Raw genomic sequence first — 25,133 nt, 5'->3', positions numbered from 1 at the left:
AAGCGGAAGTTATATTTTGCACTCGATCATTATCATGCATTAGACATAAGAAATAGTACATACAAAAGAATACAGATCTTACCGTTGTTTTCTCTAAACAGCTGAGTAGATGATGATGTTGCATTTCTAAGAAATTTTCTTGACAGTCGTCTAGTTCTATACCACTCTCTTTAGCCCTTAATCTTTCTTCTGCTCGTTTCTTACTACTAATAAAGGCAGCTCCGCTAGCATTTTTAGCCATTCTTATACGTGCTAATCTGGCTTTCTACAGAAAAAACGGGAATAAAGTCAAATAAGTACATGTCTTTTTGTTTTACGAAAAATTGAGTGGTAATTACTACTTAAATATGTGAACTGATAAAAAAAACTTTGAACATTGACAACTTAAAGTGTGAAAAGTTAAATCGGAATTCGGATCTGTAATGCCATTCATGAATAATTCCTTACTCGAAATCTTGCAGTTTATGTAATGGCATTCCTGATCGTGACGTGAAATAATAACAAAAGTTAAAAGGTAAGCAATGTTTCTATTGTAGATTCTGATTTAGCTAATTGAATATTGGACTTATTTTAGGTTGAAAAGTATCTATTACAAATTTCTATAAAAAGGGAAATAAAATGTATACAATATACCCCGTCTAAGTGTTCTTGTATACAGAGTAACAAATTGAAAAAAGCGTCTACATATTGCAAATGAAATGTGCAAGACATCCGCTAAACCAAACTACATTGTTATATACAAATATGTGTAATGTTATATTGATATCACACATGAACGCTTTTGCTTTTTGGGTATTTTTCCCTGTTGCTGCTTAAAAGTTACCGTCAAACTTTCCAAATATAAGTGTACAAATTTTTACATTGGACTATTATAACTTTGTCTAGAATAAAAGTCGAAATCCGCTTCAAAATAGAAGAATGAGCCTAATATACCTTATCGTTATTTATTCGAAGTTCTGATATTACACAACTTTTGTCATGACGTCACAATCTAGATGAAGCCATTTAGGTTCTGTTTAAACAATTAATTTGCACAAATCTTTTCAAAGAGACATGTTTAAACCATCGTAAACACTTGAAACATCGCATTTATATGACTTTAATTTGTGTATAAAAAATGGATCATAATCTGTCAAGCTTTCAATATGTTCACTTTTTAACTGTTTCTTCCCTCAGATCATTATTGATAACCTTGGCTTCTGCGACACTTGACCTAAATTGTATGTTTTCTAAGAGACAGAGTGTTGGACTAAACAACGATAATGATCTAGCAATGATACAATCCACTCGTAAATAACACCGAATGTGATATGCAGTAATGTGTATCATTTAGTTTTCATATTGTCCTCTAACAACCGCCAAAGTGACCAGTATAACAATATGTAAAAGGGCATACGAGTTCTTTGAAATGTCAAAGCCAATTAGACCGAACAGTTCTAAATGATAGAAAAATTGGGGGAAAAGGCAATAGTACTTTAGAATTAAAAACAAACAAAGTAAATAGTTTGCCTTCATGTAGGAATTAATACCTTCTTGTAACTTCGGGTGGTCGCGAAGCAATAGTTTCAATAATGGACTACAATGGACACTAGTAATGTACAAAAACAAAACATTAGACCTTTTTAGTAATTCAATAGAACAGAAAACGAATAGCACAAGAGAATAAAACACACACATAAAACCTGCTAAACTAACGAATGAAGCCTTTTAATTACAGTTAGATATATTAAGAAGGTTGTGCTGCAACATACATATTAATTTCAATGTTATAGTCTGCTATCAATATATTCAATATATACACTTAAGCGAGAATTTTTCTGTAAAATGTTTATATGATACTTAAGAGATTTCAATGAATAATCGCCAATCAATCTCAAATATTTTTCCATATTCCACATTTTGCAGAAGAAAATAGTTATCAATATCTGATAATTCATACGGCGGCATATTTTCCTGAGAACGTAATGCTTCTACCATTCTGCAGTTTGAATTACTTTTTTCTAGTTACATGTGCAGGTTTTTGTTGTTGGAAGTTAAAATGATCAATTTTCTGGCATTGTTTTTCGCAGTTAAAGATCATCCTGAGAGTACAAAAATTGCCTTACAAAATTTGCTTGTTGTCTGTTTCGTATGATACATTGTTTTTTTATCATAATTCTTGTTTCACAGTATATCGGTCTTGCATCTATCGGGTCATATTATCACAGGACGGCATTACATTAGGTTGACAGGTTGTGTTCTACTCTTTAGAATTTTTGACTCGTGAAAATTTCTCTGTTGCATTGACTTTGCAGATCAGACTCTAACAAACTTAATAATCGTTAATATGTTGGAAGATTTTTTTATAGGCATAATAAAAGTAAGTAACAGACATTGCTGTCAACTTTCTTGTGCAAATTCAGAAATAAAGTAATAATGTCTGGGTATTTATAGTTATCCAATTTACTTTTATAGTTCATGTATCGATCTATTAGGGAGAAAGGCAAATGGCATGCTTGACATGGATTGCGATGATCATTAAAAGCAGATTCAATTACGCTTAATTAGTGTGATAATATAATGAGAAAGACTAAAGGGTCATAATTGTGTCAGTAATTGCCACCATACAACATATGTCAGGTTTCATATTCAAATCAATTGCATAAGCAGTCTATATTTTGCAGAAGCAAAATCCAACTGGGATCACGCCATCGGGCTGATCATCATTACGTTTGACAATAATGTATATTTAGATCATAATTTGAGTTGGCATGGCTATATGAAATTCAGAAAGGCCTGCTTTCATCTATGATTATTGATGTAATAGTTTTGATCCAATTTTCTAATCTAGTAGTGCTAAATAATTAGGTTACAGGAGGAAGGCTGTTCTAGTCAACTTTTGTTCTAGTCACAACACAAATTTAAGAATCACCGTGTCATTGATGAAGGCTTAAGTAACGTCATTTTCAGGATTATAAAATATACAAAAAAACGTTTTTAACAAATAAAATATCAAAAGAAAATATTCAAATCAACCTTTGAAGGCACCCTTGATCATCCCTAGTTTTCGGTATGGTTTCTGTTGGTCATGTTTTAGTTAAAGGGTTAAAGGCGTAGTGTTTGAATACTATTGTTTGTCTTTTCTGTGGTTTTCTGTTTGGTCATGGTTTTGTCTGTTCTTCTACTTTTATTGTCTCTTTAGTATCTTCTGTCAGTTCTTATCAACGCAGTCTTTGTTCGGAGCATCAGAATAGAATGTAAATAGACCCTTGATTTTGCTGCTGTGATGGGATGCCTACTTCTATTAAATTCTCTTATCATGCTCACACATAATATATATATAGATATAAATTTCAAATATCCAAAATTACCAAGCAAATAATACATTAGCTCCGACACCCTGATGCAAAAAACCCTTATAGTTGTTTAATTTTAGTCTATTTTTTTTAAAGTTGTATCTTTAAGTTTCAGATATCGGTATATTGCGGCTAACGAATAACAAATAGTTGTGAGCCATCATACTTTGTATCAAAGAGTGAATATATGAATTTGTAATAAACCGATTACTTTTTTAAGTGACCTTTTACAATTTGGAAATAAGTTTGTTTCCCTTGAGTTCTTAAAGTTGTCTGGACATAAAATTTGTTTGATAAAATATGTGGCACCTATATCATTGTTATTCTGAGAAGGTCTAAGAATATCAAAATATAGTAATATGGACGCTTTGTAAAATTGTGCATTAACAAAAATTGACCATTAGGGTTAGAATTGCACTACCAGCTTCTAACTACCCCATAAAAACATAAGTTTCCATATCCATTTAAACTGATCCCTCTCTCCCTACAAAAAAAGCTAGTTTGAATAGACTAAGTCTCTAGAAATCCCACCCTAACGGCATGGATAAGAGGTTTAATATATCATTAAAAGTTTTGGTCATCCACCAAAATAAAGTTTAGTTTTAAACGATGAATTTTCAAATTGAATTTTATTATAATTCTTTTTTAGAAACCCCATGCACAAACAAAATATTTCATGCAGAACTAGGCCTAAATACTATAAAAACCTTAGTTACATCTGACTTACGCTTGTTGCCAACCTCTGAAGACAAGATCATTGTATGGAAAGAAAGATATAATGATAAAAAATGATAATTACAAGGTAAGAAAATAATCTACCGATTTCTCCGAAACGAACCAGTTCTGTTAGACCGTAAAGTATATTTGGTCTCCAAATAACATAAGAAATATTTGAAACATACTGTTTTTTTTCGCGAAAGGTTAGCAATCGCGAAATAGTACTACAGCAAGGAAAGGCTATTCTTTATGGTATTATTTTTTTCTGTTCGGCACATTAAAAGACAGAAATAAATTTAAAATCTTGGTTGTCGTCCTTTACAATGTAATAAAAGGGTAAAACGTAACAGACTTACTAATTTATTTAAACAAATGCCAACGAACAGTCATTTTGCTGAATAGTTACGAGTAATTTGAACTCTTTTTGCACGAATTTTCATGAAAAAAAGAGTGACTGAAGCATCACTATGATGTTAATTTGTTCTACTAAGAAAGCTAAATGTTAAGCAGACCACTATCAATCCTTTGTGTAATGAGTTACTACAAAGACTATGTTATAAATATATAAGATTATACCAAAGACAAAAATAGCTGGAAGGCGAATAAGGCTTACGACCAAAACACATAAAACATAAAACTAAATATTGAATAATACCAACCAAACAAAATACCAGAAATCAATTCGGGAGCTCCTTAAGACATGCATTTATTTCACATCTCTATTTTCACAAGTCATTAAATGTAATTTTATAACTTCAAAAGTTTAGTTGCAGTCCCACATTTTATTAAACGGAAACATACCACGAACAAGGGCCTTTCGAAATATAACCATTTTTCCATTCAAGGTACAGGGGAAACTCAAAAGGCCAAAAACATCAATATTACTTAAATGGGTACCAACATTGATTTTGTTTTTGAAAAATTACAAAACACTAAACATATATTGTATATATTTAGAGTTATTAGTACTCGTACATCCTGTCGACAATTTGTACTTTATTATGCCAATGCACAAGATCTTGCGTTTCTCAGACTGTTTATGACGTTTTTATACGTAATCTGTTGGATGTGTACTGATTGATACTTTAGTGTGATAAAGCATGATATAACTATAAATTGTAACTGGTTTTGAACTAGATTATAGCAACCGAGAGTACTCTTATATAGGTGATTCGTACTGATTTGTTGAGTTAAGTCATTTGCATCTGATTTTAACAGTTGTTTTTATATTGTGCCGAACACCACTGTCCTCCCAGGTGAGAGGAGATATGTTTAACTTCCGTCACATTCTTTATGCGCGTGTCTAAGTCAGGAGCCTATAAATCATTGGTTGTTGTTGGTCCTTGTTTGTCATAATCGTTTTTTCGTAAATGTATTATATAAATAGTGCCGTGGGTTTTCTCTTCTGAATTGTTTTCATATTTTTCATGTCTTTTTTTTCTACATCTGACTATAGAGTATGGATTTTTTCCATTGTTGAAGGCCTATAGGTAAATTATATTTGTTTTTGCCTCGAGCGTCACTGAGGAGACATGGATTGACGAAATACGCATCTCGTGCAGCAAAACTGATACAGTTTATGTTATGAATCATAAAGGGACATATGTAAAAAACAAGTCGAAAATGGAAAATCCAGTCTTTTTAACATATAAATAATAATAAATACTACTGATCACAAGAGTTGACAATACAAAAAATTTTAAGACGAAAATTAACTGTTTTTTCAAAATACTTAGAATTTTCTTAACACAGGAGTAGAATACCTTAGCTGTATTTGTTGAAATCTGTCGGAATTTCAAGTCACTTATACCCTTTTATTTTGTACCTAATTTGGCTACTAGTATTTTAACTTTTCTATTTTAGAGTCACTGATGTGTCTTTTGTTGACGAAACGGGCATCTAGTGTACAAAAGTATAAGCCTGGTATCTATGATGAGTTTGTTATATGTTTCCAAACCCGCATGCCTCCTTTGTCTAATAAAAGTCCATCATATAAAAAGAATTAACTGAAAATACTTATAAATGTTTGTAATGGCCACATCATGACAAGTTATGATAACACTATGATGGGTGAGGCAAGGTAGGACCAAACCAGCCTTCAAGGACTGTGCAGATTCGATGTTGTACAAGACAACAAAAAATCTATCGATATTTTTTAAATCTCTTAATTGCAATTGACAAAATTGATCCCATGTGGAAACAATCATTGCAATAAAGCAGTAGTACGTCGTTTTGCTAAATAGTCAAATTTTAAATGCAGTTGTATAAGCCATTGACCTCTTTAAGTTGTGTTTGTTTTCATTTCAAAGTGTAAAAATGTTTCTTTGTCAATATAATGTAATTTTATGCGACTGTCATACATGGTTCAATCCACAATTTTTCATATAAGGATATGCATGTACAATGTCAAGAATATGACAGTCGTTTTCAATTTGTTTGATGTGTTTGAGAATTTGATTGTGCCATTTGATAAAGGACTTTCCGTTTTGAATTTTCCTTCCAGTTTGGTATTTTTGTTATTTTACCTTTTATTATAAAAGAAGACATGATTTACATTTTGATTATCTCGCTTTGACAATGCACATACTTACAGTAACCATGATAAAACTACGTCAAATTTCAAATTTTTCAAAAAAGGAAAGGCAGAAAATACAGGACATTTAATCTCATTAGTCGAAGACAAACTATGGGAAAAAAACGAAAAATTACCAAAAGATATTTGTAACTATATTGGTTATCCTTTTTACGAAACAATGTCTGACCAAATTATTCAGCTTTTTCTTTAGGTCTGGAATTGAGAAAACTTCTTCTGTAAAGGGTAGAAAGGCGATATGTTTTTTATACTGTTGTAAAAAGAAAGGGATTTATTTAGTATGTACTCGATCTATGGTACATTATAGTATCTGATTCACAACACCCTTATTTCAAAAAATACTTTAAAGTCAGGTTTTGATTGCTGATAAACGTTAAAGTTTGTTTGGTCCCGAAATTTTATATTTATGTTCATGAAAATAACATGAAATCATCAAAGGACAATTTCAATTTGCATTACTTGCAATCATGGAGATGTTTATACAAGATGAAAAGGTATGGTCGATGACAAGTATTCAACGAGGAAAGGAAAGAAAGAGATCACCTGAAAGGGGATCAGACAAATATAACATAGTAAAAACACAAATGGACTAGTCAACGACTCATACAACAATGAAGCTAATGATTCCATTGAAGGGGAAAGAACGGCATAGCATATCATAAGTACTAATAACATGTTTGAAAGAAACATTTGATGGATAACTGCAACTTGAGGCAACAGAAGTATACTGACGATAAAATATTAAGATAGTTGCTTATTCAGTGTAAAATTGTGAAAAAATAAGATTTTTTTTTTAACTCACAATAATATTGCACTGTCTTTGAATAATAAAAAGTATTAAGATTATTTCCTTATAATTTATCTCAAAGAGCTATAGATAAATAGCACTAAGAAACTTTACGATCTACGATGTGAGTTTCCTTTTCCAATAGTAAGTTTTCCCTATTGAACAACATCTAAGTCAGATGTAAATGACTTCATTAGAGCTTGTTTCCCTAGCTGGAACTTCGCAATAAATGATTGTTCACAATTATTGTTATCAATGTAATTTTTATTGAGAATAAACTAATAACTTCATTTCCAGCTATCTATTCTTTTTAGATAAATGTCTCACATAAAGTACTTTTCATCGAATTGCGTTTGAATCATCAGGGTGTCAATACTTTAACGATAAAGTTAACAAAAATTGACATTTAGACTTCATATGGTCGAAATTGTCACATGACCTGTACATATCAACTTGCAAATGAGCATAACTTACATTTTAAGGGATACAATGATCTTGATAAATTACTTCTAGAATATATTTTCATTTAATAGGATGAATGTCGAAATACGGTTGTCGTCTGTTTAGTCCTTTCCATTGATACATGAGATTTTAAATTATCAGAACTAAATAGATTAAAAAGTCAAAGTACAAACAGGGAGAATAAAGTAGAATATCATGAGCTACAATGGCAGAAAAAGCAGTAGTGTTAAATTGTACATATTTCAATGGCCAAAGGGACAAATTGATCAGACACAAGCTTTTTAAACTAATGACGTCTTATACAAAAATCATTTGAACTGAAAGGACTTCTCTTTAGCCAGACATTTATAACTTGCTATTGTTAGATGACTAAAAAAAGAAAATCAAAGCTGTCAACAACAAATATAAGACAATACTACCGAATGGGGATATAAAAACATAAGATTAAGAAAGACAGATAGTGATGCCATAGACAAAATAGGCTACCTTACATATAAAAACAGACATATAACGAAACAAATTCCATCACAAAACGTGAACGATCTCGGGAACTCTAAGAGTAAAAGCAGTTCTTGTTTCAATAGTTGTCTTCGTCGTGTTGATCGTGGAAGGTACAATTTAGAGTTCTGAGAATAATACTCTGACAATGCTATGTGGCACATTTCCTTGATACAATTCGTTTGGGAGGATCCTTTTGATATCATATGTATTTTGTTACAGACCTTTATATAATGACGCCACATGTTTACATTTCGAAGGACCTCCTGCAATACTTATTGAATTTCACAAAAACAGATGTGTAAAAATATATTATTGCAACAAGTATTCTACTACTGGTACAATTTTGTACATAGAAAACATACGTAATGTGTTTCTATACATCTGTCGTAGCAACATTCACTAATAAGATCTTCCTGCTTATCGTTCCTTTTTATTTTGTTTTTAGCGATTTTAAATTCTGTCTTTAAATTATAATTGCCCATGAAAAATATACATATACTACCGATTTCAGTGATCAAGGCACGCGTTAAAAATTTGTGATCTCTAAAATGTGTATAATGAATTGTTTAAAATAGTGGTCTTACCTTTTGAGCTTTTCGTTTATCTGCTCGTTGATTTTGATGATAAATTCGACTAAAATTAGAAACTATAACAGGTACTGGCAATGCTATAACTAAGACACCACTAAGTGAACATACACCACCTACTACTTTACCAGGAATTGTATGAGGTACCATATCACCATAACTGTAAAAAATAAAAAAAAAACATAAACATAGAACTTTGTTGGTATGAGTTAATATTGTAATGGAGTGAAATATATCAAATAACTCTGCAATTTGTTTGGTTACCTAAACATGGTATATGAACCCATATTACCTGAGAAGGAAAACAAAGATATTAACGTTAATTAGCGTTGAAATCAGGACAGTTCTGTAGGATGATATTTTTATTCGGGATTCACAGGGATATTGGCTCATGTTTCCTGTCATGTATATTATCAAATTGTTTTACAAAGCCAAAACATGAGTTTAATTCATATAGGCCACAATAATTAACCATTTTTCACAGACATCTAAAACGTGAAAATTTTCGGTATAAAAAGTTCTAAATCAAATTTTATCAAAAAAGATATAAAAAAATTGTCAAATATTTTTTCACTAACTTTTTTTCTTTCTGTATTTATCAATATAAGATCTGCAATTTGCGTTACCAAATGTGTGTTCTTTCCTTTGCGGGATTCGAGCACGGCTTATAACAATAATATGGCTCAACATATAGCTAGCCTTCTTCAATGTCAATTATACCAATGAAATTATAAATTCTGCTCATGTAAAGCAATGACAGCTACATGTCATGGTAAGACAGCTTAAATCTCAAACGGCTTATAAAATTGGCAATGTGTAAACATCATGTTTTTGATAGATACAAATCCGATACAAACAATATTGTAACATCATTATCTTTCTTATTTTTTTTTTTTGTTATATAACTGTTAACTCTAAATTTCAAATCAATATGTTAACTTCTTGCGTCCTTGCTTTAAATGTCATAAATTCAATATTCTGATAGAATTGAAAAAAGCAATTTCTTTCGCGATACTTCTCTGCATGATAATTCAAAAGCATCTAATGAAATGAATATTTAAAATGCCAAAAAGTGTGTTGCTTCATAACGGATAGCTGGCATATTTTTGTAATCATACTTTAACGCCAACATAATTCATGTTTGTATTAAAATTATATTTCAGTGATTAGTTTTTGATTTTTTTTTTGTGAAGATAGCAATGCTTCAAGAAATATTTCATTTCAGCGAAAATTGATATGTCAGAGTTTACCAGTTGTCTCATATAGCGGACAACACTATGTACAAAAAAGCACAGTTGACTTCTATAAATGGAAGCTACATAAAAAAAAAATCGATGAAATAAATGTCATAAAGCTTTATATCGAATAATTCTTAATTTTATTCCATTTAGTATCAAAGTATTTTTAACATACAATCTATTAATGCAAGCTTAAAAACTAATGATCTGTTTAATAAACGGGAAAATTATTCTGGACCATAGAACATATTTCTTTGAATGCATTTTAAATAAATCTTAAATCAGTATTAAAAACCGATATCTTCTCATATCAGCGCTTGTATAGCGTAAAATCCTAACTGACAGATACGACTTAAATTTAGCCTATTGAGAGTATTGGCGCGAACTAATTGTATTCCGAGAAAGCTAGGGCATAAAATTGTCGTTTCACGTCTGAAGAGATAATCAGTGATTATTCCTATGGAATTGCTTTGTAAAATGCAATGTGGATTTAAAAGTTTCCGTTTTGCATCCTGGAAACATGATACTAAAAGCAGACAACTATTTTCATTTCAAAGACATTGTCTTGTAAAACCCCTGATGTATATCCTAGAAACATAAAGCTAAAAGCTGTCAACTATTGTTTTTATCAAAACACATCTTTTTGTAAAACCACTGATATACTTCCTGAAAATTGCAGTAGTCAACTATTGTCAATAACATCAACTTGTTAAACAACTGATATACATCCTGGAAATATAAAACATGAAACCAAAAGCGATGAGAATTCTAAAATTCATCTGATTAACCACTGATATACACCGTGAAAACAAATCTTAAGATACCCATCCTTGAAACATGAAACTAAAGGTAGCTAACTTGTTTAACCCAAAGATAGTATTCTGTTCGACCCTTGATAAACATGTCACTCTACAAGTGGAATTAAGGCAATTTAAAAACATTTGAGATTAGCTATTTCCTCAAAGTTTTAAGATATGTTTTCTAAAAAGATAAAAAGATAACAAATTATTCTACATTAACGTATAGACAAATATAAAAATGTATTGAGTTTTTGCGTCTACGTGTTTTAGTTTTGCCCCCAAGAAAAGTCTTTGCGTAATATTAAACGAAATTGATGTTGGTATTAATTTAAAAACAGTACTTCTTAACATAAATCACATATACAGGTTGACAATGTCAACACTCAACAAAATACTTCTGTTGACAGCTCAAGGTTGCTCAACACGAATTTCAGTAAAACTGGGTAGAACAAAAGTGCTCCGATAGAGCCAGTCTATCCTGTTCCACTTATGACACTGCTGTTGGTAAACAAGACGGTTCTTCAGCAATTTTAGATAGCTTCCTCCCTGAAAATTACTCCGGCTTTAGAAAAATGAAGAAAAATAATAACATATCAAATTTTCATTAAAAGACGATCAGACATAATTTGTGTATGTGTATCATATAATTATTATCAAAAGACCATCAGACAAAACAAGGCTGGCTTCAAATAGCTAGTGGTGATAAGGCGTCTTCATAATAGCCTAGCGTAAATAAGATGGTTTGGGTTTCCTATAATTGCAAAAATTGTGAAATCATTCAATCTATTTAGTTTTATTGATTAATAAATAGGAAGTTCAAAGACTTGCTACTACATTCATAGAAGAAGTTATTATCACCTTATATAGGTATAAGTATATTATTATTATGTATGTATCATATTTTAATTGGCATACTGTATGTTAAAACTCATCATAGATAATAAATTGAATAAAGTGCTTCTCAAATATATCAACTTTTATATAAAAAAACAAACTAGTATATAAAATGTGTGACCAAATAAAATAGGGTGATGTGCCAATAAAGACAACTATTTACTAAAGACAACTAGAGGCTCTCAAGAGCCTGTGTCGCTCACCTTGGTCTATGTGCATATTAAACAATGGACACAGATAAATTCATGACATAATTGTGTTTTGGTGATGGTGATGTGTTTGTAGATCTTACTTTACTGAACATTCTTGTTGCTACAATTATCTCTATCTATAATGAACTTGGCCCAGTAATTACAGTGGAAAATATTTTCTAAAAATTTACAAACATTTATGAAAAATGCTAAAAATTAACTATAAAGGGCAATAACTCCTTAAGGGGTCAATTGACTATTTTGGTCATGAAAACTTATTTGTAGATCTTGTTTTGCTGAACATTATACTGTATATTGCTGTTTACAGTTTATCTCTATCTATAATAATATTAAAGATAATAACAAAAAACGGCAAAATTTCCTTAAAATTACCAATTCAGGGCAGTAACCTAACAACGGGTTGTCCGATCCATGTGAAAATATCAGGGCAGATAGATCTTGACCTGAGGAACAATTTAAATTTAGATTTTCTCTAAATGCTTCAGTTTTTGAGTTATAAGCCAAAAACTGCATTTTACCCCTATGTTCTATTTTTTACCATGGCAGCCATTTTGGTTGGATGGCTGGGTCACCGGACACATTTTTTTAAATTAGATACCCCAAAGATGATTATGGCCAAGTTTGGATTAATTTGGCCCAGTAGTTTCAGAGGAGAAGATTTTTGTAAAAGATTTCTAAGATTTACGAAAAATGGTTAAAAATTGACTATAAAGGTCAATAACTCCTAAAGGGGTCAACTGACCATTTTGGTCATGTTGACTTATTTGTAAATCTAACTTTGCTGAGCATTATTGCTGTTTACAGTTTATCTCTATCTATAATAATATTCAAGATAATAACCAAAAACAGCAAAAATTCCCTAAAGTTGCCAATTCAGGGGCAGCAACCCAACAACGGGTTGTCGGATTCATCTGAAAATTTGAGGGCAGAAAGATCTTGACCTGATGAACAATTTTATCCCTGTCAGATTTGCTCTAAATGCTATGGTTTTTGAGTTATAAGCCAAAAACTGCATTTTACCCCTATGTTCTATTTTTAGCCATGGCGGCCATTTTGGTTGGTTGGCCGGATCACGCCACACATTTTTTAAACTAGATACCCCAAAGATGATTGTGGCTAAGTTTGGATTAATTTGGCCCAGTAGCTTCAGAGGAGAAGATTTTTGTAAAAGATTTCTAAGATTTACGAAAAATGGTTAAAAATTGACTATAAAGGTCAATAACTCCTAAAGGGTCAACTGACCATTTTGGTCATGTTGACTTATTTGTAAATCTAACTTTGCTGAACATTATTGCTGTTTACAGTTTATCTCTATCTATAATAATATTCAAGATAATAACCAAAAACAGCAAAAATTCCCTAAAATTACCAATTCAGGGGCAGCAACCCAACAACGGATTGTCGGATTCATCTGAAAATTTGAGGGCAGAAAGATCTTGACCTGATGAACAATTTTACCCCCCTGTCATATTTGCTCTAAATGCTTTGGTTTTTGACTTATAAGCCAAAAACTGCATTTTACCCCTATGTTCTATTTTTAGCCATGGCGGCCATCTTGGTTGGTTGGCCGGGTCACGCCACACATTTTTTAAACTAGATACCCCAATGATGATTGTGGCCAAGTTTGGTTTAATTTGGCCCAGTAGTTTCAGAGGAGAAGATTTTTGTAAAAGTTAACGACGACGGACGACGACGACGACGACGACGACGACGGACGACGGACGACGGGCGCCAAGTGATGGGAAAAGCTCACTTGGCCCTTCGGGCCAGGTGAGCTAAAAAAGTGGATGTAAGCCATTAGTAGTCTACGTACGAAATTCAACCATGATAAAATCTCATGTTCAAATTAAGACTCCAAGACAACAACATGTAGTGCTATGTCTTTTGAGAGAAACATCATCAGATATAAAAAAAAAAAAAATCCACTAAACACCGTGTCGATACAGGTATGCTTAATTTATATTGACTCAAGTGTTTAAGGTGTGATCTTTTATGTACTATCCTAAACAGATTTGTAATAATAGGAATCCGATGTATAAACGACAACTTAAGGGTTTATTTATAAAAAAAAAAGCATCTACACCCTCCGATAAAGCAACGAATGAGAAGAACCTCGATCGTGTTTGCTCAGGAGGAGGAGGTCCACTTAAAGAAAATGTTAGAGGCAGGAGTCATTCGGCCTTCTGTTTCTGAATGACGTTCTTCTTGCCGGAAAGGAATAGGGGGGGATCAGGTGTTGTATTGAATATAGATTCCTGAACTTGGCCTGTGTCAAAGATGTGTTCCATTTGCCTTTACTAGAGGAGTGCCTTGACACCCTGGCATGGAGTAAGTGGTACTCCAAGCTGGACGCTAACTCAGCGTATTGGCAAGTAAACATCAACAAGGAGTATAGGTCAAAACCCGCATTTGTTCAAAATACGGCCTTCTTGATTCTTTTACTAGTGTTTGAGCAATATTTATGTGTTCATGCATTATCTTCAATAAAAATTATTGATCAGAAGATAGTATTTGTAGTATTTCTGACGAAATAAACAAAATAGAAACACTTAAACTTAAGTTCAAACCACTCCTTTATGGACTATCAAAATATTTGTTAAATACAACCGTGATTATAAGTACACCTATGTATGATGAAAACATAGAATCGGATCTAACCAATATCGATTTTCAATCGCCTTATCTCATGAAATAATATCGGGAAATGTTGAGATCAAATCCCTTAGGTAAAATATGTTGTCATATTCGATATGAGTTAGAAAATGTACAATCAATTACGTCTATTGGGTAAGATTGTAAATTTTACCAGAATCACTTATTCTTCAACTTTATTTCAACTCAGGCAGCATTGGTGAATCTGCAGGTTGTCTAGACTCTAAATATAATTATTAAAACTTCACTTTGAAAACATACATTAACCACAAAGATTGCCACCATCAGCAGAATTTCGTGCAACTTCGTCTGTATGTGTACTTTTTTGTAAAAATGTTTGTCTTGTTTTGTGTCCTTTATATCTTGTTCGTAGTATTGTCTGTCATATGATATTTATTGATTCTGAGTTCTTACAATTCTCCTATTTTTAACATTATAATTAATAATTCAAGAACAGGTTTGTAATTACAATTCAATATCTTGTTACAAATACACATCTCACTTTTCAAAAGGTCTGTTCAAGTTCTTAAAACCATTGAAAATGTTTGATAAATCACTTTAAAATTCAAAGTAATGGGACATTTTATCACCACTCCCTAGCTTACTATAACATGTAAACTATCTATATTACCATTATACAGAACGACTACATTGTTATAGTTAGAAACTGGGGAAATATGAATTATTAATAAAATAATTGTATATATCACTGTAAAACATAAATGTTTCAATAAGGAAATAATGGCTTTCTATTCCCATAGTCCCACATTGACGTAGATACCTTAACAATCAACTCTCAAATTCAAATTATTTTCTACTCGTTGAAAATTATACCACTGTGCATATGCACGTAAAATTATTTCTTCGATCGTAAACTCAATAGGGAAACAAGAGTGTTAACTGTTAATGTCTTTCCAAAAAAATATTCTGGTTTTTCTTTCTCACAAATATGATGTTAGATAATATTTTTTAAAAGGTGAGGTAAAAAAAAACCAAGTGATCAAATTTCATACGCAAAACACGCGTTTCGTGAATAAAACATACGCTCGTGACAAATAATCTACTCCATGGCTATTCTTGCAACTTATATAAATAACTCATAGCTGAGGCGGTGATAGAGAAGATTATTACCCGGGGAAAAAAACACTGTCAACTGAGACGAAGACAAGGTTGACAGTGTGTTTTCGAGAGGACAATCATGTAAATCCTTGTTAAGTCATTTGTAGAACGGTTTAGTTCAATGTACTTAGTTGTTCTGAATAACCCCAATAAATTCGGTCACCATAAAGTTTTTTTCGTGAACATTAATTCCTCGAAGAAAATATTTGAATCTTATTAAAAGGCTGAATTAATCTTGTGTGTGATAGAACCTATTTTCTTTCTCACCGATTAAAAGTAAAAGCAGCACAATTTAAGTTTAGAAAATGGCAAATCGATGTTAAAATGTTTATGATAATGAAACCATTGTTTTAACATGACCACGACATGCAAACGAAGCGTTTATTTTCACTCAAATCGATAGGTTGTCCAATTGCAGAACATTTTTTTTTCTCAGACATGTCTGTCTCTTGTGTAAATTAATATTTAAATCATCATAATTTAATTTCTTCCATTTAATAATACTCAAATCTCCCTCTGTATTTACAAAACGATATATTACGTAATCGTCAACAATATACAACACTGTCATCATAATTCGTTTTTATAAATGATGACTTGCAACGTTTCTATTAAAATCACATTACGAATTACTGGAAAACGAATAAATTGAGGTTTAGTCAGTTTCTTTGATGTTTTCCCCACAGTAAAGTTTTCGATGTTATAATCAGACTACGCTACATTACAATTGATTGAAAGCTATTATAGGAGACATGAAATATATTACCTGCAGAAATAGAGAAATAACGACGAGATTGGCCAATTCAGACGGAAATGTCTCATTTTAAGAGTTTCATAAAGAAAGGGTACAGCAAAAAATGTTAAACTACATTTTAAAAGTCATGTTTTAGCGTTTATCTCAATTGCTTTAAATGGAAACAGTGTTGCCATCAGCAACTATAGAGTGGCTGTGACATGTAAAGAAAATACAAATGCAAGAAAACAAGTATCAACAAAGATACCAAACTCTTAAATAAATCCGAAACAATGGAAGTCCACAAAACCTTAACAAATCAATCAAACCTTAACAAATCAACCGTTAGACTATATCAATCACGGAAACGATTGGAAAACAACGTGTCATAGCTATGTCTTGGTACAGGCATTCACAGTGAGTTAAACCTAGTAAACCCCACACTTGTATGACAGTTGTTTATATTTCCGTTACCATGACAAAATTTGGTGAGCCACCCGACCAAACATAATAGGTTTAAAACAGTAATTGAGATTCAACAGCCAAACCTCTGTAGACATACATCACAGACACACACAACCTCACACTAGTTATGTATGTTTATAAAGTATATTACATTTGGATGAGGCAAATTAAAGTTTGAGAACAGAAACCAATCGAACTGTTGTGTTTTGGGTTACACAGACAATATCTGCAATCTCAAAGAAGAAAATCATAAAGTAATAAGGAAGACTATGAAAGTGACTTTTCTCTTCGTCACAATTAATACGTAACAAAAAGATATAGATCAGCATATATGTTACGTTAGAGGAAATAAAATAACCACTTTATTCGCAACTAGCCAATTTAAACGTACTAAACAGCAATTCAAACACCCACAAACAACATTTTTTTAGTTTTTAATGAATTAAGTAAATAACTCTTCGCGTTTTCAGTGTTGGTTTTGGCGCGTTTAATTACGACAATACAGCAGACGTTGTATCTCTTTTCCAGGACACGTGGGGCATTATTTTACACTTTATAAGCACTTCTACTATACTAAGAAAAGTAACAGCTGTCTCGCTCATTTAAGCTAACATGCCTTAACAGCATTTTGTTTAATCAGCAGAAAATATTAAAAAGAAGCTACGAAACTATAAACTGAAGGTGTAGTTCTTATGGCATTCATAGTAGTCTACACCTTGTAGTCTAGATTGTTTAAGAGGAGTTTCATATGAATAGACTACATAGAAATTGATTATTTGAACATCAAATAATCATGATTTTGTGGAATATACAAATATAACTGCATCCTTCGAACTTGAAAATTATGTTCCATTCATTGAGAAATATACTTTTATATTTTATGCTTTTGTGAGCACTCCTATAAACATCTGTAACATGTGCATCTATAATGTCATTGTTATCAAAAGTTATGCAACAGTTGTTTAGTTTTTCTTGAAAACATATCTTTAGATATAAATTTCAGTTACTTGTAAATGTATTTAGTGAAAAGAAGATGACATGACCTGTTATCATCCTCTAAAGCCCCCTGATAATGAAATTATGATCTGATCTGATTAAATAAATGTGACCCTGTAGCCATCTTCTAAGAAAATAAAGTGTTATATGCATATTTTGAATAACATAAAAAAGGTGTTGTTTTCTTTTTTTCATATATGAAATCAATAAAAATATGAAATCGTTGCAACAAATATTCGTGGTGATTTTGAAAGGCTTAACGCGAGTTATAAAATCATTTATCAGCTCTAAGTCAGATTTCTTGGGATAAGTACATCAAGTTATCGATAAACAACATGTTTAGTCAGGTACACAAAACAAATCATTTAAGATGTTTATATTGCCTAGGGATTTTTGTTAGAACTTTGGGGATTTTTTTGTTTATATTGCTCTTAAACTCCATATTTGATTAGGCATTTTATTTTTTTTTTTATTCGAGCGTAACGGATGAGTCTAATGTAGACGAAACACGCGACTGGTGTACCTATATGTTGTAAAACATTTGGTAAATAAAGAATGGAAATTGAAAAAAAAATACAAGATTGTAAGCCTTGTATCTTTGATGACTTTTTATATGCTTATTTGTACATTTCTTCTTTCATTCAACTTTTTTTCTTTTTTCTTAATGCTTTCTTTTTTTTTTTTATCTATTCTTATCATGATTTTTATCAAGTAAACCTTCCCCAAAACTGTAGTCTTGACATTAATGTTCGCCATCCTCGGCATGTTCAGTGAAAAAAGTAAAATCACAAAAATGCTTAACTGCCGATGAAAATTCAAAACGGAAAGTCCCTAATCAAATGGCAAAATCAACAACTGTCATATTTCTGACTTGGTTCAGCCATTTTCTTATGTAGAAAATGGTGGAATAAACCTGGTTTTAAATCTAGCTAAACCTCTCACTTGTACGACAGTCGCATCAAATTCCATTGTATTTAAAACGATGTGTGATCAAAACAAACACAATAGATAAAAATGTCACAAAAACGCGTACAACAGCAACACGAACACTACTAACAACTGGAGGTAATCCCATGTGCTCCGGAGGGGTAAGCAGATTCTGCCCAACATGTGGCACGAGTATACAAGACTTGTTCTGAAGATTTTCCGATTCGTTTACCATGTACTTTACTTAATCAACTCATATGTCCTTGTACCTTAGCCATTTTGTTTGACTGTAGCCTACCGCAATATCCGAGCGATGTATAGGAAAAATCGTGTTAATAAAAATTAACCTTTAAAGTGATCGTCTGCAATTTGCTATAATGGATACAAGAGACTGATGTCCCTATAAATTGTCTATGTAATGTTATGTGTTTACGGAATACAGCGAAATACCAAACAAAACATTTATTAAAACACAAGTTTCCCTCAAGATAGACTTGTGGGATAAAAAAAGTATGTTTTTTCAATGCAAGAAATAATTTTATTGTATAGCAATATAATATTTCCCACAGAAAGTAACCAAAAGTTAGCGTGCAATAAATTCTAGTATTGCACTAGTGCAATAAATCTTCAAAATTCATGACGTCATCAACACAAATTCTTAGTTTAAACCAATTTTTATTTTTAAATATTATATTGCTATACAATAAAAGGGTTATTGCATGAATATTGGGGAATATTGTCCCTCGTAGAACATATATTGCACTCGCAAGCTCGTGCAATATAAAATTCTACTCGGGACAATATTCCCCAATATTCATGCAATAACCCTATAGTATTCCTTTGAGGAATCCATATGGCTTTAAATTATATAAACAGAGTGACATTATACAATGGGAATAATTATATCTTCTCAAACATAAAACATCACTTAAAATAAACCAAACACAAATACTGCACTCGTTAAACCATTTAATATCATGATTAAAAGTACGTACCAGGTTCAACTTATATGTTTTTAATCGTATATTCTTGTACTTTTACTTTATATTAATAGGGAATAGTATTCAATAATAACCTCAACCTTTGTCAAAAAATCGCCAATTTTCATATAAAAATTCATAAAATCGACATTTTTTTTCCATTACGATCTCTACAGATTTTAAAAAAGGTAGCCGTTATTTTTTGAAAATGTTGACTTAATATTCTTTAATTTTTAGAAGTTTTTGTGTTGAGGCATTGCTTTCTTGTTTACACTTTATGAGTTTCCGTTTCTTTTCATATTGACTTACCATTATTTCAATATATTTGACAAAGAAAATAAGTTTGTCGTTTTCAAATACTGGTTAGTTTTTACTTTCGTACATATAACATGCATTTAATTATTCAGTTCGTTAGTTCATTATAAATCCCTCGCATATTATATAAAATAAAGGTTAATTTTCAAAGCACTACCTTAATTACAGGAGCGACGATTTATTTCCTCATTTTTTTAACGATCATCATTATGAGTTCTTGTCCATATTAAATCATCCCAATGTCAATTCAATTGATATTTCTTCAACACATAGTATTAATTATTCAACATACAACTGTTTGGTCTAGGTTTTTGTCTGTATACAAGAGTTTTTTATTTGCTTTAGTATAACAGCTTTAATTATTCAGAGCCATTGTTGGAAGACGTAAAACTAAAATAAACACTTCACGTTTGTTTTGCTGCAAATTAGTCCAAATGAGTGAGAATATACTGACTTTTAAGTGAAGTTTTTACTCGAATGATAATGGCAATATTGCAAGTTTATTGGGAAGATATCAGCTTTAGCGATAAAATCAATTGTAAATTTCATTTACTAGAGAAACAAAGCGTTGAATTACTGAAGCAACAGGATCGTCCAAATTGCATGCCAGTTATCTCGTTGTCCTGGTGACGGAAAAAAGATATACTACCTCGTAACGGTCAATTGATGTATTCAAATAATAAAAGGCTCGTTGACAGAATTGATATATATTTTTATCATTAGGTCATTTCAAACTGGCTTATAGCTGTTATTTTACCAATATATTCTGGAAACTTATTAATTAGTGGAAGTTTCAGACGAAAACTGTAAAGAAAATGTCAATCACTCGCAACCTAATAGATTTCTTTAAGGCAAACTAATTTAAAATATAAAAAATCATTCAGTATTTAGTGATCAATAATGTGAATGTATTCCTACAGCATATTCCGATAAGGTCAAATGTCTAATTAATCTAATTCTTCAAAAATGCACGTTTTACCTACAGATAAACTTGGGAAATTAACTATTAGAGATATTTAAAACTTATTAATAAGACAATCTTCTTTCCACTAGGAAGATTTAATATCTTCGTCAGAGTTGAATTGACATTTCGTATCTGTCTAGAGGCAAGACCAATGCGGAAATGTTTAGTGAAATTATGCAACGGAAAACATGAAAATGTCAATGCAGTGTTTGTCAGATAAAATATCATATTTCGAAATCTTAACCTGTATTCAAAGAAGATTTTGTTACTTGCTTCAATTGCCCAACTCATGTGTTTTTCTTAAGAAAATGGAGTATGAGTGTCAATGAAACAACTCTTCGCCCAAGTCACAATTTGTAAAAGTAAACTATTATAGGTCAAAGTACAGTCTTAAACACGGAGCCTTGGCTCACACCGAACAACAAGCTATTAAAGGTCCCAAAAATGACTAGTGCAAAACCAATCAAAAATGAAAACTAACGGTCTAATCTAGAGTCCCTAATCTTTATATAAACGAAAACACTTATGAACCACATCAAACGACAACCACTGAACATCAGTATATTTCAGTTAAGTTTATATACTCATGTTCGTCCACAAAACAATTTTTCAATTGTTTGATGTAAAGGTCATTGCTGTCAGAAAGTTCAAAAAGAGTAATCGCAAAACACATAGTATAAAATCTTTATTTTCTCTAATAACTTCTAACAGAAAGCACCACCTGTTTTCATTATAAAAACAAAAGCAACATGCACGAGTAATTATGAACATGAAGACGTAGATGTTTGGCTGTCAGGCATTGTGTACGAGATACAGTCTGGTTGTCCTATGCTTTGATGTAAATGATTAAGCGGTTGAAGGTGTAAATAAAAAGAAAGATACATAGAATGTGACAGATAATGTCATGTAACTGACAAAATCTTATTTATTCGGTACAGGTGATTAATAATTAGGCTGATATTCCTGGCATTCTGTTTGGTTTAGGAGTTGTGTAAATTGTAATTGTACTGTCATACTTGTATGCTGGCAGTGGTTGTGATGTTTTCATTTAAAATAATATTTCACTTCTGTGGAATTCATAATAGTTTCACTGACGTCATACAATAATAAACATAAATGTTTATATGCATTCCAGGCGGAAAACTTGTGGAAAGAAACATTTGTCTTTTTTTTCAAAACGTATTCACAAATAAAATACTTAAAATGGAAATAATAAAAAAAAAAAGGTAAACAAAAAAAAAGGGCTGAGATTTTCATTTTAGCCTTTTTTTGAAATATCATTTCTGGGTTTCAAAACTTGAGAAAAATTTAATCACACTTCGTACCCTAAAAATTTAACCACATCTGCTACATTTTCTCAGATATGAAATGTGCTATCAGGCATATCCCAGCTTTAGGATACTGGTAGGGAATGATGGAAAAAAGACTAATAGTTTTGCCTACCTTTATATTACTACTTTAGAAAAAAGATCAAGGAATTTCCAAGTTCTAATTCGTATTTCGGGAAATTTAAAAACAGATGTGCATGATTTTATAAGGCTAACATGTATTTAAATCTGTTTTTACTATCGATTATGTAAAACAGTTGACAAATCAAATTATGACTGTGTACATTTACCCAAGTTACTTTCTTTGATTTCAATAATGAGATTTCATATACGATCAGATCAATTTTTATTTGTTTACATTCAAAAATATATATGTCTGTATATCATCTTTCAACACAAGAGACCAGAAACACTGTGTTATTACGTACTAAGAAGTTTATTCTCTCACTAATAATTAAGGCGAAGTGTACGTAATTAAACTACACAATGGATTTTTTTTAAATTTTACATGTAGATTCTGCTTGTAAAAATAAATCGGAAAATAAAATAAAAAAAGGGGGTAACCGTTTTCGTTTTTGAGATACGAGCTGTTGAAGTTAACAGTATCATACACCAAAATTACAAAGGATATATAGGAAAAATCGTGAAATTCGGCAGGAATTGTTACATTTCAAAGATTTTCTATTATATTAGACAATCGATTTTTTTTTAAATTTATGAGACGATTCTAAAATGTCTGAGGAATCGATTGGTGCAAAGAAAGTCCTTAGCAACCGTGCTACTTTTCAAGCTATACACTGTTAAAGTTGAATCTTGAGTGTAAAAAAACAAAAAACAACGACAACGTTATTGACGTCGCAGCAACAGTTACGACGCTTCATATAGTTCTATACTTGTATGAAATATATACCGTTTTGTTGGAGTTCGTGTTGCTCGGTCTTTAGTTCTTTATGTTACGTTTTGTGTATTATTGTATTGTATTTGTCTATTATATTCGGGTGCGTGCGGAGATCGCCAAGCTAGAAAACGGTTGACATTTTTCCATTATAAACTAGAACTATTTTCTACCTTAATTGGTGCCTTATTTTTGTTAAAATCTAAACACTGCGACGTGTTTTCAAAATCTTTGTTCCCATAAAACTTCATTTTATCAAGGTCTCTTCTCAGAATATCAGCCATCTGTCTGGCACAGGATAACAAATCAATATTTAAGTAAATTTAAGTTGTGTGGTAATTCTTAGTACATTTGGGTAAATTAATCTTATATTTGTGCCGCATAAGCATCTCTATAATTCAACACATCCCTGAGCCACGACATTATATATTTTATGCATCACATGCGCTTCTTTTTATCACAATCCAGACCGGCTAGTAACCGTTGTATAACTTTACACGTCTGAAGACGAATATTTGAGTGAAACATTTTTGTATGATTTTTATTTCTGGAAATCAATCTGAAATCTACAACAGTCCTTTTCCGAAAGTCGGGCTGGACCTTTACTTTTATGTGCATTCGGGATTTACACAAATTGTAACCCGAATAATTCAGTCGTATTAATCAGCTGATGTACGCATGCTACATTTCTCGTGTGGGAGAAAATCGGACATGGAAAGGGCTTGAATTATTCGAGTTACTCAAATTGAAACTCGGGAATATATTTCTAGCTGTTCGGAATTCGCGGAAACAAATGATTTTTTTCGGCATTACGGTATTGAATCAATATGAGTCAGGGGCGTAGCTAGGTATTCAGTCAACTGTGTACACACGACATTCGATAATTATAGAGTTTTGACAACTTCACCGGCTTTCATCCACAGATAACATTGTTTATTAATTTATTTTTAATAAAACAAAAAAATGTGAAAAAATTATGTGTAGGCACGTGCCTAAAGTGCCTAACGGCAGCTACGCCCCTGCCCAGAGATACAAATTATTTCTTTTAACAAATTCGAATACCAGTCAGTTTATAGGACTTCAGTTTGAAATAGGGGCGGCAATCTATTCATTTTATCCAATCAATTGGGGGAGGGGTCAACATTGATAGTCAAAAAGCCTTGAAATATTCGATAAAAAACGTTGAATGTAAATTATATGAACTCCAAAGTCTCATATTATAAGACTAGCAAACCACGGGCTTCTCAATTCTTGTATGATCATGAACTAGGTGAAAACCTGGAGCTGACCGAGTGCGAGATCCTCATGGATAATCATCGAGGTCGTTAAACACCCCTTGCAGTAAACTTGGGTTAAATTTTTAAAAAAAATCGAAATGTAATAGTCTGAACACATTTCACCTCTCATTCCACTAAATATAATATTAAATTGCAGTTACAAGTTTCACAAAACTTCCCTGACCTCTTTTCTTTAACCATAATAGAAGGAGGAGGGAAGGAGGGATCCAGATCACAAACAAAAACACAAAATCCCGAGGTCCCGAATTTAAAAAAAATTAAATCCCGACTACCCGAAATTCGGAAATAGAATTCCCGGATCCCGAAAAGGTCAATCCCGAAACCCCGAGCTTAAA

The 25,133-nt window shown here is 31.7% G+C and overlaps 1 protein-coding gene across 4 annotated transcripts in view; it reads right to left on the bottom strand.

Moving 5' to 3' along the window:
• LOC143065547 (potassium voltage-gated channel protein Shal-like) overlaps positions 1 to 25,133 on the bottom strand; it is a 79,708-nt gene that overhangs the window by 11,831 nt on the left and 42,744 nt on the right. For all 4 annotated transcript variants that reach the window (XM_076239157.1, XM_076239158.1, XM_076239159.1 and 1 more), the window contains exons 2-3: positions 8,980 to 9,142; positions 83 to 265 (exon numbers count right to left, since the gene is read on the bottom strand). In XM_076239157.1, the coding sequence (XP_076095272.1) occupies positions 83 to 265; positions 8,980 to 9,142 (346 nt within the window). The remainder of the gene's footprint in view (positions 1 to 82; positions 266 to 8,979; positions 9,143 to 25,133) is intronic.

Source organism: Mytilus galloprovincialis, chromosome 1 (assembly GCF_965363235.1).
Source record: "Mytilus galloprovincialis chromosome 1, xbMytGall1.hap1.1, whole genome shotgun sequence".
NCBI lineage: Eukaryota > Metazoa > Mollusca > Bivalvia > Mytilida > Mytilidae > Mytilus > Mytilus galloprovincialis.
Note: the sequence above shows the minus strand (reverse complement) of the source record. Positions and strands in the feature narration are given on the sequence as shown.